At 44.8% G+C, this 27716-nt stretch overlaps 3 protein-coding genes and 2 pseudogenes across 6 annotated transcripts; 2 read left to right on the plus strand and 3 right to left on the minus strand.

The window, feature by feature from the left end:
* Positions 1-1374: 1374 nt before the first annotated feature.
* LOC136515432 (uncharacterized) lies at positions 1375-2327 on the minus strand. The gene is made up of 3 exons (XM_066509017.1): positions 2265-2327; positions 2050-2187; positions 1375-1989 (listed from the first exon to the last, which is right to left on the minus strand). The coding sequence occupies exons 1-3, from the start codon at positions 2325-2327 to the stop codon at positions 1375-1377; spliced, it is 816 nt and encodes a 271-aa protein (XP_066365114.1).
* A 4754-nt stretch (positions 2328-7081) lies between these two features.
* LOC136515434 (uncharacterized) lies at positions 7082-8480 on the plus strand (annotated as a pseudogene).
* A 670-nt stretch (positions 8481-9150) lies between these two features.
* LOC136514783 (anaphase-promoting complex subunit 7-like) lies at positions 9151-21522 on the plus strand. Of its 4 annotated transcripts, XM_066508491.1 has the most exons (20): positions 9151-9518; positions 9757-9825; positions 10068-10118; positions 10243-10380; positions 10470-10532; positions 10630-10745; positions 10916-11000; positions 11727-11786; positions 12806-12851; positions 17222-17295; positions 17517-17567; positions 17682-17722; positions 17807-17882; positions 17953-17997; positions 18233-18326; positions 18400-18545; positions 19577-19630; positions 19809-20038; positions 20745-20805; positions 21140-21522. In XM_066508491.1, exons 1-20 carry the CDS (start codon positions 9450-9452, stop codon positions 21215-21217), a joined length of 1647 nt encoding a protein of 548 aa, XP_066364588.1. In that variant the 5' UTR covers positions 9151-9449; the 3' UTR covers positions 21218-21522. The 4 variants fall into 4 exon arrangements, with proteins under 4 accessions (XP_066364588.1, XP_066364586.1, XP_066364587.1 ...); XM_066508489.1 differs by having other exon boundaries at positions 9161-9518; positions 17682-17882; XM_066508490.1 differs by lacking the exon at positions 19577-19630 and having other exon boundaries at positions 9168-9518; positions 17682-17882.
* Positions 13491-14791, minus strand: LOC136518206 (uncharacterized; annotated as a pseudogene).
* Positions 21523-21703: 181 nt separating the features above from the next.
* Positions 21704-25069, minus strand: LOC136514784 (uncharacterized). The gene is made up of 7 exons (XM_066508493.1): positions 24738-25069; positions 23603-23669; positions 23191-23237; positions 22636-22723; positions 22227-22360; positions 22034-22132; positions 21704-21939 (listed from the first exon to the last, which is right to left on the minus strand). Exons 1-7 carry the CDS (start codon positions 24957-24959, stop codon positions 21865-21867), a joined length of 732 nt encoding a protein of 243 aa, XP_066364590.1. The 5' UTR covers positions 24960-25069; the 3' UTR covers positions 21704-21864.
* Positions 25070-27716: the final 2647 nt, after the last annotated feature.

The raw sequence follows: 27716 nt of genomic DNA on the forward strand, positions 1-27716 counted from the left end.
CGACCCCTCCATACGTTTGAACTAAGGGCATGACATACGGGACTAAAACTTTGAGTAGAACTGGACGAACTAGCAGACCCTACGCCTCGGTAGCTACGGTGCTCCTGTTCACCAGAAAAATCATACTCAACACCCCCCGCATCTCCAGCTTCGATGCCTGCCTTCGCAAGAAGGATTCGGAGGGGTCCACCTATAGAATCTCCCCCATGGGAGAAGCTGTCAGGCTGCCCAAGTCAATTAAATGGCTCGGACCACCACCGAGATACGAAAAACAAAGAATAGCGATTTTTATACAGGTTACTCCGACCTCATCATCAGGGCCCGAACCCCGCACGAACATACCGCCAAGGTAACGTTACCGACCCTGCCTTCATTTCAATTATATTATACATATACAAGACATCCTGACGCTTCGTGTCACATCATGAAATGGCCGTCGCCTCATTCGATATAAGCGGCAACAGGCTGAGGTTTGAAGGCCGGCCCATGAAGGGCTCGAGGCCGCCTCGTGCCGAACAGAGCTAGGGAGAAATAACTAAGACAAGCCCCAGCGGCCCTGCCCGACCCCGCTCAAAAGCGGACAGGGACGTCTCAACCTTTTCTTGTTCGATTCTAACCCCGAGCCAAACCCACAGAATCTCCATCGAGGAGAGGCCATCGGGTCGCCTGAGCCTGTCGAACGGCTCAGGCATCTGCTGGGAGGTGGGTTAAGAAGTTGTGGAATGCCACCAGAGGGCTCTACCGACCCCATCAGCAAATGATGGACCCGGATTCCACACGAACGTACCCGTTAGTGAGCTCGTTGAGCGCGATACTCGAGCCATCGAGGCAAGTGTCATTTACTCAGCCCCTCCGATTGCGAAAATTGAGGATGGGGTAACACGCAAATTACGCCGACCCCCATCAGACCCTAACAAGGCCCGGGGGCTCGAGCCAATCAATGCAGGGACACAGGTTCAAAGGCCCCACCTTGTCGAGCCCATAGAGTCCCCGGTTGGGGATTTCTGTTGGAAGACAGGGCAGGGAATAGTTAAATGACATCCAAGGACTTCGTCAACCCTGTCACCAAAACCACAGTTCCAATCTCCAGTAACCCCCGACCCCAGCAAATGCAGGGGGTCGGACCTTACTCGGGGCTAGTTAAGGTACGACTACCTCCTTTCTTTCTTTCAAAACAATCTCCTTGCATCAAGATCAGCGGCATGATCCGGGGGAACAGGTTGGTAAGATCACAAAAAATAAAAACAAAACAAAATTACGACACAAAATCATGAAACCGCGTCCAGACTCGAAAATACCGACACTTGTCCACATATTACATATAAGTTGCTTTCAAAATTGTTCGACTAACTACTCCCGCGGAGGGAGAACTATCTATTTCAAATTATCCGCCAGGTTTTTCGCAAGGGGAGCAACCATCTTCTCCATCTCCTCCAGCTCTTCGTCTTCATAGATGGATGGGAAACCTTCACTCATCACCTTCAGGTTGATTTCCTTCTTGTAATGAGCATGAGCGACGGTGAAGTCCTGGGTGATCCCGGCGTGAAAAGCACTCTCCTCAAGCTGACCCACCCGAGCCGTGATACCTACGGCACGAGCCGCGAGCGGGCTAGTCTCCACCGGCTCTTCCACCTTCAGGGCATCAAGGACCACCCTGACCGTAGCTTGCAGGAGATCGTGCTCATCGCTCTCAGCCTGAAGGGTCCTTCGTGCATGGGCAAGCTCCTTTTCCAGCTTGACGGAGATGTTTTTGGCGCTCAACCTACGGCTTACCGTGTCATCGAGCTCCGCCCAGAGAGAGCGGACCACCTCGATGTCCTCATCCACCTTCTGTTGAAGGGCCATGGCCCTACTCTCGGCTTTCCACTGGAGGTCCCGCTCCATCTCCAGCTCCTTTAGGACCTCGCCGGCCTTCTGATTAGCCGCAGCATTCCTCTGCAGCAGCTCATCCCGCTCCTTTTGGAGCCTGGCGATCTCCTCCCCATCCAGCTTAGACCTTGCCGACAAATCCTCAAACATCTCATGGGCCTCCTCCGCATCCTGACGCGCCTGGGCCTCCCGCTCCTGGGCGGTAGCAAGCTGGGCAGCCATGGCCGCTCGTAGCTGGGCCTCCTCGGAAAGGCGATCCCTCTCCGCCTTCTGCTCGCGGAGAAATTGGGACTTTTTCCGGCTACGAGCAATAAGAATCTGACGAGGAAGAAGACTGGTATCAGAAAAGCGAAAACACAAAAACATGCGAAGAAAGAAGAAAGCCCAGCAAATACCTGAGTAATAGGAATAACGATCTCACGGAGGGCTCCTCTGGCCTGGTCCAGGGTGTCCAGCATGGTCGAGATCCCGATGTCAAGACCCTCCCGCTCCATGCTCTCAGAATGATCATCAAGCGAGAAAAGAGCTGACGTTGGGTCCTGAGCGGCCATCCACTGGAGTGACGGTTCCCCCCGCGCAGGGGAGCGGTCTCCTCCCAACAAAGGGGTCGGGGGCGGCTCCCTCCTGACCCTATGCGGCACCACCGCCGCGCTCAAGGATCCTCCTCCATCTGGGCCACTTCGAGCACCATGGGCGCCTCCACCTGGGCCCCCGATGGCGTGGATCGAACTACGCCCTCGAGCGCTACCACGGCCGTGCTCGGCTGGTCCTAGCTTGGCGCGGTCATGACCACCTCCACCGGTGGTATACGACCCTCGGCCGGCTATACCACGTCCGCCATGGAGGAAGCAGCCTGCTTGGTAACCTCCACGGGTGTGGGCGTCACCAAAGACGCCGTCGAGTCGGCCAACGCGGCCCCGATGTCGACACCACTCCTGCCTAAAACAGGGGTGACGGCAGGTGACGCCATCTGTCCCGCTTGAATGGCGAGGCTCTTCTTGGGCGCCAGCCCCAGAGGGTGACCCATCCGCAAGAACCTATACAAAGGTAATAACCATTAGGTCAAAATAGAAATGGAAAAAGGATGAAAACAGGGGAATCAACAACTTACATTGACGTCTTCGGCCGGCGGAAGCGTTTTGGGGACCGATCCCTAGCTCCCTGCCCCAACTCATCTGGGCGGGACCATTTCGAGCCTGCCCCCTGCTCTGGGGCACGGGGGCTCACCTCATGGAGCGCGGCACTAGAGCCGCTCCCCTCCATCGTCCCATAGGGTGTGGCACCAGAGCTGCTCCCCTCCATCACCGCACAGGGCACGGCATCAGAGCCGGGCGTAGCTCCAGAGCCACCCCCCTCCACGATTGCCTCGGGGTCGGCGGCAGCAAGCCCGCCCTCCCTCATCCACCGATCCTCGGCCAGCACGCCGTGCGAAGCGGCGAACTCGCCGGCCTCCACCGACCTCATCGATTCACTTCCCTCCGCATGGAAAGGGAAGGGCCCCTACACGGATGGGTGGCCACTTGTCAGCGTGTCCTTGTCCTCCAGGACGTCCCAATCCACGCCGACAGCTACCTCATCATCGTTGTCATCATCATCATCGTCGTCGTCCTCACTGCTCACGTCCTCTCCCCGATCCTGTGCCTCCTGCTTTAGCCGTTTCGCCTTCTTCATCTCCTCCCTTGCTTTCTTGTCCCGCTCGGCCATGAGTCGATTCACCGCCGCCATGACCTTGTCCTTCGGTAGTAGAACCGGACTATCCTTGAAGACTAGCCCCCTCGGCTGGTCCCAACGTCACAAAAGCAAGTATTAAAAAAGGGAGATTCAGGAGAAAGAAAGGAGCATGGGAGAAGAGGGCTTACGAATTCAAAGAACCTAGGCTCCGGGCACATTAGGGGATGTTCGGGCATCGGATACACGATGTCGAGGACCCTGCCGGTGGAATCCTTCGTCGGCTCCATCGCCTCCTTGATGCGCTGCGCCACTTCCGAGTAAGGGAGCGCCTCATCAACGAGCGCCGTCCCCTCGAATGATATCCCTGCATCATCCAATGTAGGGGAAGCACAAGCACCATCAGTGGCGCCACCCTCCTTGCGTGGTAGGCACCGATAATCCCCGTCCCCTTTACACCCTGACCCTTCAGGGCTTGGAGGGCGGAAAGAAGGTCAGAGATGTGTTTCTTGTCTTTGGATTGGACACCCCAGCCCCACGACTCCGGAGCATCCACAATAAGACATCCAGTGTACTTCGGTAGGGTGGCACTCACATCATCCCTAACATAAAACCACTGCGAGTGCCATCCCTTGTTGGATGTCGCCAGACGCATGTATGGGTAGCCCTTCGACCGGGTATGGCACAGATGAATGCTGGCACACCCCATCGGCGCATGCACATCTTTCCCCCCAATCTCCCTCTTCGACAGACTAATATTAAAGAAATACCGCCACAAATCAAAATGGGGATCGATCCCCAGGAAACCCTCGCACAGGGCGACAAACGCTGCCATGTGTTGAATCCCATTGGGAGTTAGATGCTGCAGCTCTACCTCATAGTAATCCAGCAGCCCCCGAAGGAATCTATGCGCGGGTACCTCGAATCCCCGCTCATGGAAGATGGCAAAAGAGACGACATACCCTTCAGGCAGCACCGGCTCGCCCTCGTCGCCAGGTAGTAGCCACTCCTGGACGGCGGATAGTGGGCGGAGAAGGCCACGGCGGACGAGGCCCTCCAAACACTATGGGGTGATGTTAGATCTGCCCCACAACTCCATTAAGGCAATGGGGGGGAAGGACGGGCGTGAGCTTGACGACGGCTGCAACACGAGCGCAAGACGGACGATGGTGGCAACACGGGCATAGGAAGCTAGGGCGATTAGCGGCGGATGTTTCAGGACTCAAAGGCAGGGGAGCAAAATACGGAACCCTAGGGGCAAACCCCACGGTTTTATAGGGGGCGATGGACGTGAGAAGGGCAACCGTCCGCCTCAATCTCCGGGCCTGCCACGCGCACCACTGCGTCACATCGCGGGATACGCGCCCACAGTCCCTATCCTCTCACCCCTAAAGTCACGGTGGACGGTTCACCTTCCCCAGGTGAATCCAGACTCTCTACCCACCTGGGAAACGCAAGCCACAAAGGCCTTTTCTTTTCTCTTTGGCCCACCTAGGGCCCAGAAGCTCGGTGGTCGGCCCAACTAAGGAAGGATCCGTGAACGATCCGAAATCAAGGGCAGAAGCACCAGTTAGGTCAGCCCTGAATCAGTTCCCAGCGAACGGGATACCACGACCCACTCAGAAAAGCATCCAGTTGACGAAAAACCAAGTCCTTCAGCCTTACCCACGAAGGGACCGATACAAACCCCCGGGCGACTCTACTCGAATCACCCGAGGGCTCGGGGGCTACACCCATCGGGTGCGCTCGCGCGCACCCTCTGGCAAAGTAACTTCAACAAAATCGAAAAACACCCTCTAGAAGGTTCTACTCGAATCACCTAGAGGCTCGGAGGCTACTATCGGGGACCTAATACCGGGGTACCCCAGAAGGTGGAACCAATAACCACCGAACGTTAAAAACTTCTGGACGCATAAGAGCGCTGTTTCACCTCTTGTTCGAATGATAGGAGCTTGGTTCCGCCTCGCCCGATGCCTTTGGGGCGGGCTCGGTCTCGCCCGGAGGCCGAGAGATAGACTTCGCCTCGCCCGACGCCTTTTAAGATAGCTCTGCCTCGCCCGAGGGCCCAGGGCTAGTCTCCGTCTCACCCGATGCCTTTTTGGCGGGTCCAATCTCGCCCGAGGGCCGAGGGATAGACTCCGACTCGCCCGACGCCTTTGAGGTGGCTCTACCTCGCCCGAGGGCACAGGGCTAGTCTCTGTCTTGCCCAACGCCTTTAGGGTGGGCTCGGTCTCACCCAAGGGCTCGAGGATAGATTCCGCCTCACCCGACCCCGGGGGGGCAGGGTCGGTCTCACCCAGGAGATAGGGATTGGTCCCCGTCTCGCCCGACGGCAAGGAACAAGCCTCACCCTTCTCCATATCTAAAGACTGGATTCATCTTACCTGACCACTTCTCCCCGTTTCCTCAAGAGGATAGGGACAGGGCACAACAAGACGTTCGGGTCAAACCATGGCTCTAAGAGCCATATCCTACGCTCTGGCAGGAAAAGTACTGCTAGGGGATGACAGGACGGGTGCTTTAGACCCTTCCGGGCGCCGTAGGGCCCAAAAGGTTGAACAGGTGTGTGCTCCTCGCCCTGTAGAATTGTAGGCGCTGCCTTCTGCCCTAGGACGCGGAACCCGATGAAGATATACGACAACCGCTACACTCCAGAAGAAGATTTGCTATCTCCACGAATGACGGATATTCTGACACCATGCCGTGGACCCGAGGGAGCGGCGCCCACTTCCCGACCCCTCAGGTTCGCCAAGACAGAAGGCCTTGACCACGGCGTTACTCCGAACCCTGACCCCTTGTCCCTCCGACGAAGACTCACAGGAACCAGAAGGCGTGCGGAGCAAGGTTGGGAAAGGCCAATAAGTCAAAACCACTGTACTACAGCCCATACCCTGTGTAGGGCAGCATTCTGTAGTCAACCTGACATTCTACAGAGACATCGACAGTGTTGTAGGCACTTATCTTCCTTAGCACTCATCAAAATGAAGGGCCAGGCCGGGTAGACGTGAACCACAAGATTAGATAAAGCACTCATCCTTGTAAAGCCAGCCCCTTGATCTATAAAAGGGGATGCGCTTCTCCCATAAAGGGGAGGGAAACAAGACCACACACTCATTCACACAGTCAAGCGGCTACAAAGCTCTTGACCTCCTTTCAACACTTCCATCAGAGACTTGGGACCAGTCCCTCTCTTGATCATTTGTACCCCTTACTACAGACCGTTCATGGTGCTAATAACACGAGCAGCAGCAAACTGGACGTAGGGACATTCGGCCCGAACCAGTATAAATCTTGTGTCCTTTAGCGCACCATCCAAGCCTAACGTGTATTACTATAAATTTACTTGCCGGTGCTTGTACGAAACACTGACAACTTCAAAAGTGGGGTTGAGCATAGAGAGTGCATGAGGCACTTAGTTGCAAACTTCCAAAAGCGATTTCGAGGCGAGGTCTTTGAGAAGCACTTGTGGCCAGCATGTAGAGCTTTTCAAAGACATAGGTTTGAAGAGCACTATAATCTAATGTATGAAGCATGCCCTGAAGCTATGAAGTGGATACATGACAACCATAAGCATCTCTGGACAAGGCACTTGTTCTCTGAAGCAAGCAAATGTGACTATGTGACAAATAACATAGCTGAAACATTCAATAGCTGGGTTAGGCATGAAAAATCCCTCAATGTAATTGAGCTTATGGATAGGGTAAGACAACTATGCATGGAAAAAATGTTCTTGAGAAGAAAAATTGCTCGGAAGCTTGAAGAGAAGATATTGCCAAATGTTATGAAGGACCTCAATGCAAGGAGCAGGGGGCTGAAATATATGTGGAGGTATTCACACAAAAATGGTGGCAAAAGATACTGATATGTTAGGTGAAGTCGAAGGTGTTACAAGGGATCTAGTTCATTGGAGGCATAGTGTTGATCTTGAGGAGAGGAAGTGCACCTGCAGGCGATGGCAAGTTACTGGTCTGCCATGTACACATGCTTTGTGTATTATCACATCAATTCGGGGGTGCAAGATTGAAGATTATGTTCATGAATACTACTCCGTGCCAAAGTTCAAGAAAGCCTATGAAAAGTCTATAAAGCTAATGACTGATAAAAAACAGTGGCCTCAAGTGAATCAAGGGTTTAAGCTATGGCCTCCAGTTCTAAAAAGGCTAGCTGGGAGGCCAAGGGTGAGAAGGTTAAAACTAGTTGCAGAAGGAGGATCTGGAAAGAGAACCACAAGATGCAAAAGGTGCAAGCAGCTTGGACACATGGCGAAAACATGTAATGAATATGTTTATGATTCTGATGCACCACCTCCTGTCCCTTCGAAGCCAAAAAGAAAGAGAGGCAAGAAAAATGCCACAACAGTGCCATCTAGTATTTCTGAGCCACCACAGGAACAACCATCACATGCTGACCCATTGTAAGCTTTCAACTGCTTTATGAAATTTTTTTACCTAACTTACAAATGTTTCCACCCATAACTTACGTATCTAAACGACTTGCAGTGCTACACCAACTAGAGCCATCACTTCTATTCCTACAACAAGCCCTGTGACAAGGAGGTACATTATGACAACTTTAAATCTTCCTTTTTTAAAAAAACTGCACATGTGAATGTTTCTTTCTATGGCAATTTTGCATGCTTCTACATCTTTGCAGTATGTCAAGGAGGTTATTGGAATATGAAGCATCTACACCGACTAGAGCCATTGCCTCTATTTCGACACCAAGCCCTCTTACAAGAAGGTACTACAGCTTCAATTTTTATGCCTTAATGTTGGCCATCTCCATTTATTTGACACAACTCTATATCCATTTACAGCCGTATAAGGATGCTAGAACTTGAAGGCAATATAGGACCTGTTCAATGTCTTGCTCTATCTCCAGATCCTGCCCATGAGAAGGGAAAGCCAAACAAGTTGAAGGTTGTCAGATCCAAGAAAGCTTAGACCATTTAGTACCATGTTCTTCTAATGTTGCTGTTCAAACCATGATCTTGTGATGTATGGATCTGGTACTGTACTAGATAGCCTAATGTGGCCGGAACATGTTGTTTTGCTGGACCAGCTACTTTAGTTTGAACCTGCTATTCTACTATGATGAAATATTGATGAAAATCAATCTGTTATGATGCTGAAATGTTCCTTGTCATGCTCATGTATTGTTGCTGTAATGTTGATATGAAGGGGTAAGGGTATTCTTGTCCAGAAATCATGTTTGGATGAGAAACATTATTATAAGAGCTATAGTGTCCAGCATTATATTGTCATGGTTGAAGAGTGTGTTATAGCACAACCACACTTTTCTAATGCCTTGTAGCAAAAGCCACGGTTGAAGGATGTCCGGGAGCTAATTTTCCCTTTTGATAAATTGCGATGCGAGGAGCTTCCATATGCCACTATGGCACCGCCACGTCGGACTATGTGGCTCGCTTGGATGCACCGTAAATATTTCGAGGACTCACTTTAATAGTTCGAGGATGCAGATGTGAAGGCACCAAAAGTTTGAGAACACACCGTGCATTTTACTCAAAGCTAAACTTCGATCCATTGTCCAATTTTTCTTGCTTTCTTATTGTTGTCTCGTTGTTGCTTCCAAATATGTTATTTTAAAATTTAAATTGGCATGCTTCTCTCTCTGGGTGAGGATTTTATATCCCGTTGTTTTGTGCGAGAGGGGGAGAAACAGAAACAAGAAAGCTGTTGGGCCTAAATTGGCCCAGAAATGGCACAAGCCCAGATACTGTTCCATGGCTTTTCATTTCAAATCCCCTTCTCTCTCTACTCCCACCCATCTCTAGTAGTCCAGTCCACTCTGCGACTGTTGTGGGATCAGCAAATCAAACCAACCCATCAAACACCAAAAATCCCCGCACGAGCTCCGGTTTCAAATTTCCTCGGCAGAGCTCGCCGCCGGGGATGGAGGCAGCGCGGGAGTCCATGGCGGCGCTCCTCGACGCCGGCCTCTTCGGGCTCGCCGAAACGCTGGTACGTGCCGCGATCCCTGCCTCCCCTTCCCCTCCTTGCCTTCCATCCTCCCTGCGCCTGAATCTCTAGGGTTTCGGGGGAGCAGAAGCGGGTTCGGGGTTCGCCGGGAGCGTCTGGGGCAGGGCTAAGCCCCTTACATGCGACGTGTGCGAGCGGGGTTGGGTTGCTGAATTGGGTGATGGAGCGAGGTTTCCGTCGCAGCAGTGATTACTCATTTACTCTTCTCCTTCACTTGCAGGGGTGTTTCCTTGTGTCGTCGGCGGGTGCGGGCAACGATGCTGGCATGTCCATGAAGGTGGAGAGCCTGGTAAGCCCAAGCTTCCTTGACCAGCAGCTCTGCAAGTGGTGCTTGTTTGGACTAACTTATTGCTATGATTCTGTCAACTCCTTTTCCTGTCTCACTTCTGATGCCATATTGCGGAAACTAAACGGGTTGCAATGCACAGATTAGTTTCTTGATAGTCAATGCACGGATTGCCCCTGCACCCAGTTCTGTTCCTTACAGGGCCTTTTTTTTTGAGCTGATGTGCTTGTTGGCCTACCGCGCAGGTCCAGCATGGTGATGCTTTGTATGGAGAGAAAGAGTTCCGCAGGGCACTGGTTAAGTGGTTATATTTCCAAAAAAAAAAACTCATGATTTCATGATTGGCTTACAAGAAGTTGCAGAAGTAAACACATCAATTGCTGATATCTCCGTTGCTAATTTCCCTTTCTTCCATGGCAGAATGCGTACAAGCAAGCTATGCAATATAGTAGAAGTATCCCTAGGCAAGCAACAAGTAACACCAGAAGTTCAGTATCCGCCACAGGCCGGTCACCTTCTCCAAATTCTTCGAATCTCTTATCATTCAATGAAAATGAGGTGTGAATGGCTGAATATGGCACTCTTGTGTTCTCATGTTGATATCTATTATTCTATTTACGTCATTCAGTTTTGCTGTGCTGTTGCAGGTGAAGTTTAAGATCGCTCTTTGCCATTCTGCTCTATATGAGCACCGTGAAGCACTTCATGAGGTTACTTGTTTTTCGTTTTCTTATGTCTATTCTTCATTTTCAACCTTATTATCCTGTTTTAAGAATACAGATGATGTGATATATATGCTTTCTGCAGATGGAAGGTATTCCTTCGAAAGTGAGAACACTGAAAATGAATATGATGTTAGGGAAGCTTTATCGAATATCAAAAAATAGCCGTACAGCTGCTGTCTGTTATAAGGAGTGCTTGAGGTATAACATATCAAAGAAATTGCTTCCTTGGAGATTGTGTTCTCCAACTTCATCGACATAAGTTGCCCAATTTGTTCTTCTATAGCAAGTTCTTTCTAAACTTGGTTACAGAAACCACTCAACTTTTCTATGCTCACAAGACTGTCTACATCTCCATACTTCTCTGTCAGGCAATGCCCTTATGTTTTCGAAGCTATCACAGCTTTGGCGGAAATGGGGCTTTCAGCAAAGGAATTTTCTTTATTATTTCCACAAGTAAGTGTATGTTTTGTTTGCTTATAAGCTGTAAATAGGAAGTTCTGAGGGCAGATAAGTTTTAACTTCGCATGGTAGAATTCAGGGCTTCTCTGTGCTTCATTGTCAGATGTCCTGGTCGTCAACTTTATTATTTGTTTGAGCTATCAGAATCTATTCATGCTCTACATGCCTGCCAGATTTGCAACAAAACTTGATAGGCTGTTTCAACAAATCCGTCCGTTTTGAACTCGAAAGTTTTTCCAAGAGATGCTATTGTTTCCTCTAATCTATTGTACAACATTTGAGCTATCAGAGTCTATTCATTTTTTACATGCTTGCCAGATTTGCAACAAAAATTGATAGGCTATTGTTTCCTCTAATCTATACTACTATAAAAAACCATCACTTTGCATTTTATACCAAAAGATGTTGATATTGTCAATCCTGTGAGCAAGTTCTTACTTTTTCCATTTCTGAACGCTGAAATTTTCTTCTCATTTTGTACACAGTACCTTAGCATGATCTGACAATCACAGAACCATATCCCGTTAAACCTTTTATATTTTTTACATTTGTTCTGTTTCTGTACATATAATCCATATGGACTGTTGGGTTTCATTTTTGTTTGAACACCACATACGACACATGTAAAGCTTTATAGAAACAATAATACGCATACATCAGTTTATTCAACAACCTTTTCTCTGTAAATTTTAGTCATTAGTCAGTTAAACTTCCTTGCAGGCACCAAATAGAGGAGGCAAGGTGCCGGGTGACTTTGTAGATGCACAACGTTGGTGGAGTGTAAGTGAACAATGTTGAGGCATAAACGTGCATAGCACTCGATGCTTAGTCTTAAACATCCTTCTCTATCAAGTAACTAGATTCACAACATTGGTGGAGTGTAAGTGAACAATGTTGAGGCATAAACACTCATGCCACTCAATTTTTAATCTTAAACAGCTTACTCCATCAAGTAACTAGATTCGTGGTAGCCATCTTATGTTTGATTTGCTATTAATTCTCATAAACCATTGGACTCCAAAACCACATTTTGCATATATAAATGCTAAACTCTGTTAAATTGAAACTGTATGCCAATGAAGTCATCACCTTTTTAGCTCCCATGTTTTGAAACATTGACACAGCCCTGAGTATAGCTAGGGATGAAGCCCACTGGTGGTGTATGGCAGGAGCAAAGGGTCTTTCCTTTCTCACTGCTTGGGGCTTTTAGTTTTTTAGCCCGCTCGGTCGTTGTATACCCTAGTGACTGATTAGGGGTACCGTCGATTTGTACAAGTCGTCCGATTAATAGTGATTAATTGTCCTAGTCGGTCCCATGGCGACTAGGTTCGACTGGACGACTTGAAAACATTGTTGTATACTCAGAAACAGGTGCTTAAGCCTTAGAAAACAGGGAAGGTGTGGAGGGGTGTGTGAGTGTGTTTGGGTCTATGTATGACTCCTTTTTCTTCTACTAATACAATGATACGCAGCTCTCCTGCGTGTTCGAGAAAAAAATGCTTATTTTTGTGTGTTAGGGGTGGGGAATGCATCTGGCCTCTTTCTGATTATGTAGATTGCATAATTTGCCACCAATTCTGCAACTTATGTGCATGTTTATGTCTGCCACGTTGCACTGTCATTGATGAAGTGTGATAGATATGTTTCTTTCAGAACAGTACTTGTTATTGCAATTTTAAATTTAGTTATGGTTTTCAAGAAACTCTGTCAACTCATCCAGAGATATCATCATACTGCATTGTTCTTTTTATAGATTGGTTCAGATTGATTATTCACTTAAATTATAATTTTCTTGACAGCGGTATGTTGAGGCGCAGTGTTGCATTGCTTCACATGATTATAAAGGTAACATAAGTGTCCTTAAACATTTTATCTGAGGATTCCAACATATAGTTGAATTTTGTTGAACTTTTGAAGTTATAATTCACATTCTCATTGAGAGCGTCCATTATTATTATTGTTAGATGATAAATGATCTAGAATCAGCATTGACTCTTGGCCACTGAATGTAACTTTGTAGTTGACACTTCCTAACTTTTACTTGTATCTGTTAAACATAAACTTGTAGCTTTGAAAGTATTTTTACAGGGATGTCATTTCTTTATATTTACTAGTTAAGTGCCCGTGCGTTGCTACGGGTATACATAGAATCTCATGACAGATAGCCGCACGTGTAGAACATATGTAAAATCTCATCCATCCATTCATTAACAATTTATTTGACATAAAGCTAAATATTAACCATAGAAGAAAAGAGGCATGTTAGAAAATAATAACCATCACGCTACAAATTAAACATAAATTCACATATAGTTATTGAAAATATATTATAATATAATGAGTACATCCTCTCAGTAACATGTCCACAAGATCATCATATGCTACTTGTCTCCTATTGTTCCCAGACTTCTTCTATTATCTGAAATGCAGATGGATACGACAAATGTCAGTAACAAAGGACACAAATGTAAGAAAATATAACAGTTATACAAAACAGAAGACAATAACTTTTATAGAGTGAGGACCTCCTTGTAGACAATATTTTTCGTGTATATACCATTTATTTTCGTCTTTTTTTTCTTATCCTTGTTATCACTTGGTGGGACAGCAAGGATCCTAATGTTCGATCCAGCAGTGGCTCTAGATAGCGCAACATACAACTGACCATGAGAGAACACCGATTCAGGCAAATACACACCAGCATGGGGGATAGTCTGCCCCTGAGCCTTGTTAACCGTCATGGCAAAGCTGAGTCTAACCAGAAACTGCTTCCTCTTGAACTGGAATGGGAAAATCTCGTCATCCGCGGGGCATAACGGAATCCGTGGTAGGAAGATTCGCTTTCCGCCATGGTCTCCGACCATAATTTCTGCATCGATGGTATTTCGTTGGAACCCTTGAACCACCAGCCTCGTTCCATTGCAAAGTCCACCCGCAGGGTCGATGTTCCTTAGCAATATGACCGGGCACCCAATCTTGAGCTTTAACACATGTGGAGGGAGACCGTTGGGGGTCAAAGTGTTGAGGAACTCAGATGGGTAGTAGTTGTGTGGATCATCAACCGCACTGTCAAAGCTATGATACACTATCTCATTCCCTTGGAAACGGCTTATCATCTTCATGTTAATCATATCAACCCAGTCGTTCCGCGTAGATAATATTGCTCGTGAGGTGATGTAATTCTTGTTTGACATATTGGCATTGAGGGCAGGGAATATGCAGTCAATTAACGTATCAAGATCACTGTCTTCCTCGGTCTGTGGTATCATTATTGCAAAAGCAGTATTCCACGGGAAAAATATATTGTTCTATCTTAGGGGCAGGTTCATTATTGCAAAAGCAGTATTAAAGCATGGAATATACAGATAGGCACACATAGAGTACTCACTGCTCAAGAGTACTGGATGCTAAATCTGAACAGTGTATGTAAACTAATATAATGTATGTTCAACAATCTATATAACACTGAGGCAAGTTTAGGTAACAAACAAATAGGTGTGACCAAATTCAATAATTTTCATCAGTAGCAGCCCAAAGATCATTATCGAAATATATGGAACCAAGTTGCAGCTCTAAAAGCTAAGTGACGATTTAGATTCTGCAAACTTCCACAAGTTTCTAACAACTCATAAGTGGTGCCAAAATCATCAAATGGGACCATGTGTTCCTGAGAATTCCTTTAAAATTAAATACCTAAGAAAGTCTACTTATCAGGTCTGTGAATCAGTTAAGGATTGAAATTCATATGTATCCATATATGAGCTGCTACTGCTAAAACAAACTGACTGAATTCTAAAAATGATGTAGCCGAACCACATACCAGAAAAAGATGGAGCAAACAGCAGGGATACATGTTTTGCATTCAGTGAATCCAAAGGTTATTCAGAAGTAAATCCAAGGTAATCAATGTAATTTCTTGATTATTTTCAGTTAATCGTAGCATTCACAGGTATAGGCCGAGGTTATTCAAAATGAATCCGAGGTTTCTCACATCTAATGCGGACTCTTACTCTCACATCTACAGATTCTCTTAAAACTGCAGTTGACAGAGGCAACACTGAGGTCTATAAAATTAGTTTCCCCATAACACCACTGAAGTTAGCTTTCGAAGCCTGGACCACTGAATTGAGAGCAGTCTAATTTTTAAGGGACTATCATTAAACATTATTGACTATGTAATGGTCTATCATTAAACAGCCATCGTATGCATGTGTGTGGACCTGGTGAAATTCAGAAGATGGGTACATCTAAGATAAGCAAGTCCCAAGTTAATCTGTGATACGTACTTTTATGCAAAACAAGCAATTGGTGGCACAAGTGCAGAGGCATTTAGTATGGCCCCTGATGGTGAGCAATGGCAGTTTGTACTGGCTCAGTGACGTGAATAAATTCAAGTTTACATCGGCAACATAAACTTCCAGAGATGTTGGGCAGCATATCGATATCAATCACCAATTTGAAAGTAGCGGTAGCAAGCCAAGAACACAGAGGCTCAGCATGGCAGTTCGATGCAAGTAGCAGCATGCCAGCAGTGCCCATGAGAAGGAGATGCTAGCTAATTAGCTTAGGTGGTCAGGTTAGCTGCAAGATAGATATATGACTCCAGGGGATACAGGTTAACTGAATGACAGTATACTGAAATTAGCATATAGAATTTTGAGGTGGCTGCAGAGAGATTGTGATTCAGAGATGAAAGACACGAAGGCAGTTGCAGTGTCCTGGCATCCTGGTTTGTGTTCACAGTAACCATTATTCGGTGCAAGCCTTGTGCATGCATTTTTAGTTGTTCTACTAAAAAAAACTCTTAAACATACTCGTCGACAGGGATGATCTGATGACACCCAACTTGTGCACCACTGGCAACATGTTGTAGATAGTCAGATGAAAAGCAGTGCAGCAAATTTCTAGTTCCCAATTCTGCAGAATCGACAGTGATGCAAATGCAAATTTGTAGACAATTTAGATGGAGTTCAGCAAAGCATTGAATCTGTATACATTCTTATCCCGACCATCTATGCCAAATGTGAAATCGGCCACAATGACTCTGAAACTACTGATTTATTACCACAGTGACTCTGAAACCGCAGTGACTCTGAAACTACTAATTTACCACATCACATGTGTAATTGGCCATCTATGCTATTTTGAAATCTGAAACCACAGTGACTCTAAAACTACTAATTGCAGGGAACTGAAAGGGAATTATGCCAATGAAAAGCAGGGGGTTTGGGGTTCGGACTGCTCACCGGTGGAGTGAAGGAACGTCGCAGAACCGGGGTGGCGCGCTGGGCGGGCGAGCAGCAGGGTGTCGTGGCCGCGGATGTTTGGCGGTGCAGCACAGGGACGTCGGAGCCGCGTCCTCGACTCTGCGTGCTAGTCGTGGCCGTGGACGGCGGTTCGACGTCGGACGAGGCCGCGGCAGATCTCGGGCTTGCCGCTTGGTACGGACGAGGCTGCACCCGGCGACGCAGGAGAGGCCGCCGCAACGCCGGCGTGCACGACCCCGACTGTGTGGGAGCCGGCGTGCAGGGGCTTGCCGCTTGTGGCGGACGAGGCTGCGTCGGGCGACGCAGGAGAGGCCGCCGTGCACGACCCCGACTATGTGGGAGCCGGTGTGCAAGGGCTGGCGGCGGCGTGTGGACGAGGCTGCAACGACGGCATGGGTGGGAACGACCCCAACTATATGGGCGCCGGCGTGCAGGGCCGGGGCTGGCGGCAGCGTCGGAGCGGGTGCGGCGTCGGAGCGTGGGAGGCGTGGGTCATGGGGTGGCTGGGGCACGTCAGTTTTGGGTTTGCGGGAGGCTTCGCGCTGTGCGATGTAATTAGGGGTAAGCGGTCCAATTAGTCTAATCTGACGATAACACGTGATTCTTTTTAGTTGTAGAGATCAGTAATTGATACACCATCTGATCCAAAATGTAAAGTCATTTTAGGATTCATTTTGGTCAAACTCCTGTCTCTTTGACCATCAACAGATAAAAAAAATCATGTTCACTGAAAATGTATGGTTGATGTTATTAGATTCACCACAAAAAATACTTTCATAATGTGTATTCCTTTTCATTTGATGTATATTATTACATAATATTACTTTTTGTAGACTCCACTTGTATATCTTGGACATTAAGTTGCAGATTTTAAATCAGTAGCAATGACATGTATTCATTTCTAGCGATCACATAATAACTAGGCTTACTGTTGCTTGTTTTTTATAGGTGGCCTTGACATATATCTAGAACTATTGCAACGGTTCCCCAATAATGTGCATATCTTGCTGGAAATTGCTAAGGTTTGTCTTTCTTCACTTCTCTAATCTCCCTTATTGAATTAAGGGCTGTCAAGGTCTCTCAGATTTTTCTTGGATCATATATCCCTTCAACTTTGATGTCAGTGTGCTTGTCAGTGTCTAGAGAACATGTGAAGTTAATTGTTCATTTCCAGCTTTATTTTGGTGGTTTTTATGACCTTTCTTCATGTGTTGATCCTGATTTTTGAGCTTCTTGTTTGAAGGTTGAAGCCATCATAGGCAGGAATGCTGAAGCGATAATGAACTTTGAGAAGGTAAATTGAAAATGTACAGAGCTAAAGCCCCTGATTCGGAAATCGCGTGAACAAGTAACAAGGTTATATAAACATTTGCTATATTCACTGTTGTTTCTTTCCTTTTTTTTGCAGGCCCGGTTGATTGATCCAAACATCATGACATATATGGATGAGTATGCAATTCTTCTAAAGTCAAAATCTGACTACATCAAACTGAATAAGTTGGTACATGATATGCTGCATATTGATCCTGCAAGACCAGAGACATGTGTTGCTCTTGCAGCAATGTGGGAAAGAAAGGATGAAAGAAAAGCTTTGACATATGCAGAAAAGGTAAATACCTTGTGGGTTTGATGGAAACTCACCTTCCATCTAATGCTCCTTACGATGTCTTCCTTTTCAGAGCCTCCGAGTTGATGACAGGCATATAACTGGCTATATTATGAAGGTAATACTGCAAGATATTGTCTATGCAACTGGATTTACATTATTATGGTAATTCCTCTTGCATTACAATTTGCGAAGCACAAGGATGGTTGCTGCTTATTTTCTCTGGGAAGTTCATGTTTAGATTTTGTGTCTGCTACCATCTTTGCTTTTTTAGGATCGCCATCTTCCATTGCTAGGGCATATCATGATTTTCCCTCATTGGTTTGTCATTGTTTGCCTACTGTTCTTTCAAGGGCAATCTGCATCTTTCATTGAATCGACCAGATTTGGCAGTGACAGACTTTAGGGGGGCTCAAGAATTGAGAGCTGATCTTCGTTCTTATCAAGGTTGGTAGGCTTGGTGCATCTGATATTCAAAATCTATTGTCATATTGTTAGTCTAAATAGAGGTATTCTCCAGGTTTGGTGCGTGCTTATCTAGCACTTTCTAAATGCAAAGAAGCATTATTCACTGCACGTGAGGCAATGAAGGTTCTGCATCAGTCTGCAAAAGCTCTCAAGCTAGTTGGCGATGTTCATGCAATTAGTTCTAGTGGGAGGGAGAAGGTAATCTTATTTTGCCATGGGTCACTGATTCAAGGATTATATATTTTTTGGGGTTCTGGAAGCAATCATGCCGCTAGATAGCTAGTATGTTTAATCAGCTGAAGGTGGGCTGCTGTACTGCAGTCAAAAAACTACTGTCCTAGCTGCAGGATAAGCCTGCAAAACTTATTAGCTAAGGGACATTACTAGCCTACCAAAAGTCTGTCTTGGAGCAGTCCAGTTTGAGCCGAGCACTCTAATTTGGAAGAATTGGGGTCCCAGGAAGTGCAAATTCTTCCTTTGGTTAGTTGCACATAATCAATGTTGGACAGCTGATAGACTTGCTAGAAGAGGTCTTCCTCATCCTGAGCACTGCCCCTTCTGTGACCAAGAGGATGAAACCATTCAGCACCTCCTCTGTTACTGTGTCTTCTCTCGGCAATTCTGGTTTCAATTATTTCGCACCTTTGCACTACCGGATATTGCACCTCAGCCATCTGCCACTGGGTTCTTTGACTGGTGGCAACAAGCCGGTAGCACTCTTGACAAAAGAACCAAGAGAGGATTCAATTCATTGGTCATGCTAGGAGCCTGGATGCTTTGGAAGGAGAGAAATGATATTGTGTTCAATGGTGCCTCGCCTAGGATAGAGCGGGTGCTTCTCCTTGCACAAGAAGAAGCTGCTCTCTGGAGGTTGGCAGGCGCTAAAGGCATTAGTGAACTGGTCGCTGCTCGTCCTGGGGTTTAGCAGCGCCTGTTGAGGGAGGTCGTCTTTTTACAGTTTTAACAGGCGCGTATGTAATCTAGAGATGGTGTGTGTGTGCTGTTGTATGGCTATATAAGCCTTTTATCCCCTTTCTTAATGCAATGATACGCAGCTCTCCTGCGTATTCCAGAAAAGAAAAAAGTCTGTCCCCACTGCACTTCTAGTCTAGTGTTCTCACTGCAGCTTGACTGCTATTCAGCCTTTGAAAGTTGTCTGCAGTTTGCAGACTTCTACTAGTGTTCTCACCAAGCTGCAGCCTTGACTGAAGATTGGTCTGCATTTGCAGACTTCTGTGCAAGACCAGCAGCAGATTATTCAACAAAGGATCCTCTTAAGACAAGTATATGTGCTTTGTAACCTGCTTTCTTTTCTCAATTAAGTTACTGTGACTTCATTGAAATTGACTTGTATATATCTTTTCAAATGGACATCTTGTGATTCAACTCTGTACACTATTATTGAATGATACTACCTGTTGGTCGATTGTGCTGATATAGATATCATTGCATCACTTACAGGCAAGAAAGTTCTATGAATCAGCCATTCGTCTTGAACCTGGATTTCTTGGAGCTGCACTGGCCCTGGCTGATCTGCATGTTGTGGAAGGACGGAATAAAGAGGCTGTTATGCTACTGGAAAAATATCTAAGACAATGGGCAGATGATTCTCTACACATCAAGTTGGCTCAAGTACATGCGGCAACAAATATGCTTTCAGATGCACTTTCCCATTATCAATCTGCACTAAGGTGCGCATTAGTAGCAATTCAGCAGTAGCATTCATCATCTATTAACCTTTTCGTTGCTGTTGGTTTGAATCCTGAAGATGTGGTACATAAATAAAGTTTAGTATTATGAATATGTAGGAGTAAATCTGATTATTGAGGTAAGATTTTAGTGATAGTTCCTGGAGTTGGGTTTATGTACCATCTACAAAATGTAAATAAATAACTAAATTGTGGAAAGTTTTGTACTAATCATGTTTCTCCTTCAATTTTAAATTGAAACTTGGCTCTTGATGTTAGTACCATGGTTTTTCTTCCAACCACGGCCTGAGATAGCTATGACAGGATTGGGTGGGTTAGCTCAATAATTTGTATTTTCAACTAATATTTTGATTATTCTGCCGATTTTGGAAGAAGTGAACTATTCTGAATTGACAATCAGATAATTCGCTTCCATCCTTATCCTGCAAGGCCCAAACCGCATGCTTACAGCTCAAAAGCTACCCAAGAAGCATCAGAGTTTTGTAATTGATGTATGAGTAAATAACTTACTTTCTTTGTTCTGATAAGCTTTGTTCCTGTTTATTTTAATCCAACTTTGTGGTACAAATCAACTGGTCTGATATTGCCCCTGCGGTTACTGACTCCGTGCTTAGTATTCTGCCTTGTGCTTTCCTATTTCTTGGTATTACCTTCTAGTTCATGAAAAGGGAACTCAATTGTGTTTCAGAATAAACCCACAAAATGAAGCTGCAAAGAATGGATTGGAGCGCTTGGAAAAACAAATGAAGGTTTGTGCAGTTCATAACTACTCCCTCCATTCCAAATTATAAGTCATTCTTTCTAAGTAGGTAACTCTTCCTATGTATCTAGTTATACGTTATATTTAGATACATAGAAAAAACTATTGTATTTAGAAAAGCCAAAACGATTTATAATTTGGGACTGAGGCAGTATATCATACTGATTAGCTCACCAACTTTCAGTTCTTGTTTTCATGTTTTGCTTCGGTCTACCTTATATATTCCTTTTGCTTTCCCAACCTTATTTACTCGTTTCTAAATATCCTACTGGTGCAAGATAACTAGCATTGCCTCATTGCCTACACTTGTTTTTCATGTGCAGGGAGTGGACCCTGATGCTCCGGAAGAGGAGGAAGAGAATGAGGAGGATGATATCGATGATCGAGATGAGTTTATTTGAAGCTAGAAGATGCTGCATATATTCAGCCTCTTACCTGGTTTCATTACAGGTCTCTTATACTTGCTGGAAGCTGGCGCTGATTGATCGCGATCATCTTTGTATAGCGGTGGCAGCAGTGGCTGTGTTACTTACTTGTAACTGAATAGCAGGTGTTCTAGCGTTGCTGTGCTCAGAATCCAGGTGTTTGTTGGGGCGAAATATGCCCATGAGCTTGTAAAAATGCCGACCCAAACGGTACAATTTAACTTACTAGATTTTGCACGTGATGTATGCTATTTCCTTTTCACTTTCGTTTTGCGAAAAGTCGAGAACGTACGAATAGTCGTAAAAGGAAATATAACTACTACATCACAGAAGTTCGAATGAACCTGCTTGTACACTTTCTGAATACTACAACTGGGATGACTGAACTGTGAACAAAATCTGCAGACTAATCAATCGATGCACATGTGGTCTAGATGCTTTTATTAGCAGAAGAGCAGACAATGGCAAAACAGTATCCTTATTGATACTTCAGCAAAAAAAAGTGTCAAAATGTTTTCAGCTGAGTAGAATGGGCACATAACTGCACATGTATGATGCAGAAATTTGGAACTGTTGCAGACTCCTACATGTCTATGCCATCGTGACAGGAATGCATAAGCGCCCTAGTTTTTCTTTGGGTATTCTCTTGCACCAAATATGGTTGACCCAACTCTTACATTTGTGCTTCCCATTTCAATCTGCAGGCACATAGAAACAACGTATATAATTATTAATGCAGCTATCAGCCTACCATGTCTCTTCTCCACTCACAGATCACAGTATCTCCCTTACCGCTTGTACAAAATCAGCTGACATGCCCATAGATAGTTCGCACTGCTCTTCGGGTATTCCAAGCTCCTTGCACACCTCTTCCCGGCAGTTAGCCAGTGTCTATGGATTTAACATACGTAATACACATTAACGCACATATGAATGCCATATTGCCACTCCAACAAAATTTCTGTATCCCAGAATATATTTTTACCTTGAAATTCTCAGGCGTTGAGGTGTAATCGAGCATCCCAATTGTCATCAAACCAGAGAACACAAGGTTTGGGCAGTTCAATTTGACATGCTTTGCTAGTTCGGCACATCCTGAGGGATGTACTCCAAATTTCGCTGCAATAGAAAAATAGTATTCTGAACTACATACATACATGAGCTCTGGGCATGCTCGCAGATCAGCCTACAGCTTCCAAATGCCTATCGAAGACTAAAACAATGTGCTGCATATCAACTATCAATGCTTAAAACTAAATGGAACACAGTTTCCACATTCCGAAACCACTATAACCAAGCCCAAAGTGAGAACTTTCATCCTTTCAGTATCGTATTGAAAAAGGAAACTAAAGACCAAGTTCACTAGTAATGAGAAAGGAAACAAGAGTACTTACATTCTTCTCCACTAGTGTTGACTTGGACCAAAATCTTAAGAGGTTTTCTCCCCAAGTCAGCTACCACTCGATCAAGACGGTTAGCAATCTGAAAGAATGATTGTTACATCTAATCTGGTTACAGATTCAAGATTGAAAAACTGAGAGGACATCATGACGAGTAACCCAAAGGTCTATGACACAGCTATCGTTAGTTAGGACCTAAGTTATGCAACAAAATCTTGCTGTACAGAAGAATGATAAATCTGAAGCCTATATACACCCAAGTTGAATATACATAATGAACGGTACTATCTTGTATAGCCAGAAGATAACAAGCTATACTCGATGCTGATAGGAATGAGTCTGACAGTATAATGTTTTCCTCCTTTTTGACTCAGCAAAGGAGACACTTTTACTTGAAGGTAACCAAGTGAGTGGCGGAGTGAGCTACTGATGTATGAGTGCCTCAAATGTAAGTGTTTCCCAAGTTCAAAAAAAAAAAAATGTAAGTGTTTCCCAGAACCAAGAAAGCAATTTATGGAATCACCAGATAATATTAAATTGATCACATACCTTCTCATCATCTACACTCTCAACCATATCAAGGTTTGGCACGCCAGCTAGAAGTTAAAGGAACGAGAAAAGAAACATTAGCTCAAACCATGAACTAGAGATAAGGGCATAAGGCACAAGTGCCAAAATCTGTACAGAATCAAAATAAAGTAATAAGATACAAGACAGGAACTCTGCAAAAACAAGAAAATAGATGCCCCCTCTACTCTTTTTTACTTATCATTTGATGATGCAACTGCCGTGACATTTTAAAACATTAACCTCCTATATATGCAAAGTCGTATTTTTAATAAAGTCAATACCTTTGTATTTTGAACAATTTCTGACATATAAGTAGAAAAATAATGGTAAAAACAGTAGTAGGAGAGCATGCCAATGTATATACGTAAAAAATAACAGAAGTAGTACGAACCAAGTAGGGCTCTGGCTTTGTTGCTTTGCAGATTCCCAATGAAGTGCCACTCAATATCCTCAGGAAGCTACAATGAGAAAAACACTTGATTAGACACTAACATGATTTGATTGAAAAAGATTAGGTAATTGACAGCAAGTACACCCTCCATTCCAAATTATAAGACGTTTTGGCTTTTCAAGATACATAGCTTTCACTATATACGTAGATATACATTATGTCTAGATACATAGTGAAAGAAATGTATCAAAAAACCCAAAACGTCTTATAATTTGGAATGGAGGGAGTATTAGAAAGCATGCCCTGCGAGGAAACTTAGACATTGGATCCATTAGAACTTCAGAAAACATCCCCAAAAGTAATGAAAATGGAAAGGTTGTCTACTTTCATCAGCTACTGGATAATAATGATTGACCAACTGTTGTCCAACTAGCACCCCCATATCACAAATTTTATACCCTCTAGTTGCTGGCACGGACCTACTTCTCATGTTAAATGGAGAGAGAAGTTAAAGATGAATTGATAGCATTTCCACCACATTATCATTTACTGAAGATACATTTAGAATATGAACAAAGCTGCTATACACTTTCCAGGATCAAACGTAGTAGTTTGAATAGTACAGAAAATATGTCCATTTCATTAGTTCAAATGCATTCTGATGTGGTGTCTCTAGCAACCAAACTTGTGGTCCTTTCCAGCTTACCAATTATTCTACTTAACCTGCAATTGACTGTAAGGGAAGTCACTGACATCCATGTCATTTACGGCTGTGCAGAACAACTTGAAATGCTCGATTAAATTCACTCTTTACTGCTTTGAACTTTCATGCAAAAAATAATTCTTTAGTGAATCGAATTTGGCTGCCAAAAAAATCAATATTTGGCACCCATTGGTATTTAGATCTTCCTTTTAATCCTAGGAACAAAAAATTCGAAGCTCGTCACTCTCAAGATATTGATCACACGAATCCGGATACTAATGATGCAGTTGCCAGGACTCAGCGAGAAGCTTAAATTAACGAGATGCTGTCTCTAATTTCAGTGTTCCATCCATCAGGTTATCAATTTGCATGATATGGGACCAAAAGCAAGGTTTTGGTGGAGCGAGAAACCGGGTGACAATTCAACCCAACCTGAGGCGCCTTGTCGATGAGCTCCTGGACGTAGTTCTCGCCGAAGCAGCGGTGGCCCGCGTCGTAGACGCCCCGGATGACGGGCACCGGCTTGGTCTTGCTCACCGCCACCACGCGCACGGACCCCGGCGCGCGCCCCGCCCGCGCTGCCGCCTGCTGCGCGCGCGACAGCACCGAGCGGAGCGCCGCCGCCGCGCCCTCCGCCGCGGCCACGGACGCCATCTCCGCCTCCGCCGACGACCCGCCCTCCGCCGACGATGCCACCGCTGCCGTTCAGGCGGAGCTAGAGAAAATACGGAGGGGGTGCGGCCGTGCGTGCTAATGGCAAAGTAATAGTGCAACTTAATAGCATAATGGTTAAGATTTTACGATTAAAAATTGAAAACAAGCATTTTTTTTACATAAACAATGAAAATAGCGGTATGCTACCATTTACCAAAATACAGGAGAATGTTGGCAAACTGCAATTCTCAACCACAAGGTCCTCACCGACCTAAATGAAAAAGAATAAACCATTTAAGTTTAAAAGCCTGTTCGCTGGTTGGTTTCTGGGCTGATAAGCTCGGCTGATACTGATTTATTGTGAAAGGAAAACAACGTTGGCTAGTTGATAAGCCATGGCTGAAACCAACCAACGAACAGACTGAACAAAATCTATGAAATAATTCATTGATGAAAAAGGAAAAATAGATTACTTACCCCTTATATAGACCAAATCTACACCCTTTTCAAATTATTACAAATTATGTAATATCATATAAATAATGAAAAAACTATCAACGACCTAACCCTAGAATCTGGACAAGGACAAACAACCAAGAACCATATAACCGAAACCAAACTGGATGATTAGGTTAATGGAAATTGGAAGAGCTAAGAGAATCTTTGATTTTTTTTACTACTATCTTGTGGTCGACGATGAGAAGGGTGAACGTCTGGACAGACCACACCCTGTCCTACCCTCACACCCTGTCCTATCCTCATTGAAAAAACAAGTTAAAATACTATTTTAATTGATTTATTATAAAAAAAATATTATTTTAATTAAAAAATAAGCTAAAAATATGGATGATAAAAAAAAACCAACATGACCATTTTCTCATCTTATCCTCTATTTCCCATCATCCAACGCCACCTAAGTGTGGGCCGCTAGGCTAGCAGTGCCACGTGAGTGGTGCACGGCTGGCGGCAGCCGGCGACCATCAACGTTTCGTCCTGGAGAATCCAAATTTTATTTTGGTCACTGTAGCACTTTCATTTGTATTTGGTAATTAGTATTTAATTATGGACTAATTAGGTTTAAAAATTTTGTCTCGCGATTTCTCACTCAACTGTGTAATTAGTTTTTTTCGTCTATATTTAATACTCTATGCATATACCGCAAGATTTAATATGACAGATACTCTGCAGAAAATTTTGGCAACTAAACAGGAGGATGCGAATTGATGCAGCGACTGGTCGTCTCTTCTGGGACAATGTGACCTTTGTCGTAGGCTGCTTGTTGGAGGAGTTGCCGTGCTGTTTGGCTTTTCTCCATTGGCTGAGGCCTGGTTCAGTTCAAAAAAATTTTATCTCAAACTATCACATTAAATCTTGCGACATATACATGAAGTATTAAATATAGACGAAAAAAAACTAATTACACAATTTAGTTGAAAATCGCGAGACGAATATTTTAAAACTAATTAGTCCATGATTAGCCATAAGTGCTACAATAACTAATATACGCTAATGATGGATTAATTAGGTTTAATAAATTTCTCTCGCAGTTTCCAGGTGAGCTATGTAATTAGTTTTTTTATTAGTATCCAAAAACCCCTTCCGACATCCCAAAACATCCGATGTGACATCCAAAAACTTTTATTTCGCGAACTAAACACACCCTGAGATGGGTTGTGGGTGCAAACTGTTTGGGCTTGGGGTGCAAACAGGGTGGAAATCATAACTTGTTTTCGAATTTTTACTGGGTGCGGCCGCACCCACACGATACTAATAATATATACATACGCCACTGGCCGTGAGGGGTTGGTGGTGGTTTGGTGTGAGCAGCCTCAAAGCTGGCCTAGTTTGACCCTTCAGAGGATTGGAGGGGAATGAATTTCCCCTTTTTTCGTTTTTTTTTTTTGGCTTTCCTTTTTTACTTAGAAAAAAAAATGCTCATAGTTGACTAGTTGGTAGGGACGAATTTAGCAGTGGTGCGGAGGGGGTGCTGCTGATCCCATGGAGCCTCTTTAGAGCCCCTCTAACAATTTTTGCCATTGTTGCTTTGAGGAGGAGAGGTTGGAGGTTCAAGAACCCTTGAACTTTCAGATCAATGTTGCTTTGAGGAGGAGAGGCTGAAGATAATCTTTCAACCCTTGAACTTTCATCCTAGATCTTTGTTGCTTTGAGGAGGAGAGGCTGAACTTTGAAAGATTCTAATATGGCTAGAGGGGGGTAAATAGACTATTTAAAAATCTAAAAATCAATTAGAGTAATTTGATTAGTATGACAAATAGCGAAATGCAAACTTGCTCTAGCTCTACAAGGGTTGCAAGCCACATATCCAATAATTCTAGTTGCAATGATTACTAGACACACAACTTGCAATGTTACTACTCACTAAGAGCTCTCAATCTTGCTACTCTAAAGAGCTCCACTAGATGAACTTAAAAAAACAAAGCAAGCTCTCAATTCTAATTATACTAAAGAGCTTGTCACAACTAGTTTGCAAGAATATAAATGAGTGAGTAGGGTGATTATACCGCCATATAGAGAAGTGAACCAATCAAAAGATGAATACTAAAACAATCACCGGGAGAATACCAAAGGGCAAGAGACAACCAATTTTTCTCCTGAGGTTCACGTGCTTGCCGGCACGCTATTCCCCGTTGTGTCGACCAACACTTGGTGGTTCGGCCGCTAAGAGGTGTTGCACGAACCTCATCCACATAATTGGACACCGCAAGAACCTACCCTTAAGTGAGGTGACTCAATGAC

The sequence above is a fragment of the Miscanthus floridulus genome, chromosome 17, assembly GCF_019320115.1.
Source record: "Miscanthus floridulus cultivar M001 chromosome 17, ASM1932011v1, whole genome shotgun sequence".
In the NCBI taxonomy this organism is placed as follows: Eukaryota; Viridiplantae; Streptophyta; class Magnoliopsida; order Poales; family Poaceae; genus Miscanthus; species Miscanthus floridulus.

Excerpts from the sequence above, each read along its gene's own strand:
- LOC136515432 (XM_066509017.1), bottom strand. The coding sequence starts at position 2,327 with ATGCTGGACACCCTGGACCAGGCCAGAGGAGCCCTCCGTGAGATCGTT. Across the intron at positions 2,188-2,264 it reads TCGTTATTCCTATTACTCAG|ATTCTTATTGCTCGTAGCCG; the intron begins GTATTTGCTGGG and ends CTTCCTCGTCAG. Across the intron at positions 1,990-2,049 it reads CCCAGGAGCGGGAGGCCCAG|CTGGATGGGGAGGAGATCGC; the intron begins GCGCGTCAGGAT and ends GCAAGGTCTAAG.
- LOC136514783 (XM_066508489.1), top strand. The coding sequence starts at position 9,450 with ATGGAGGCAGCGCGGGAGTCCATGGCGGCGCTCCTCGACGCCGGCCTC. Across the intron at positions 9,519-9,756 it reads TCGGGCTCGCCGAAACGCTG|GGGTGTTTCCTTGTGTCGTC; the intron begins GTACGTGCCGCG and ends CTTCACTTGCAG. Across the intron at positions 18,327-18,399 it reads TGATCTTCGTTCTTATCAAG|GTTTGGTGCGTGCTTATCTA; the intron begins GTTGGTAGGCTT and ends GGTATTCTCCAG.
- LOC136514784 (XM_066508493.1), bottom strand. The coding sequence starts at position 24,959 with ATGGCGTCCGTGGCCGCGGCGGAGGGCGCGGCGGCGGCGCTCCGCTCG. Across the intron at positions 23,670-24,737 it reads TCATCGACAAGGCGCCTCAG|CTTCCTGAGGATATTGAGTG; the intron begins GTTGGGTTGAAT and ends TTCTCATTGTAG. Across the intron at positions 22,361-22,635 it reads CAACACTAGTGGAGAAGAAT|CGAAATTTGGAGTACATCCC; the intron begins GTAAGTACTCTT and ends TTTCTATTGCAG.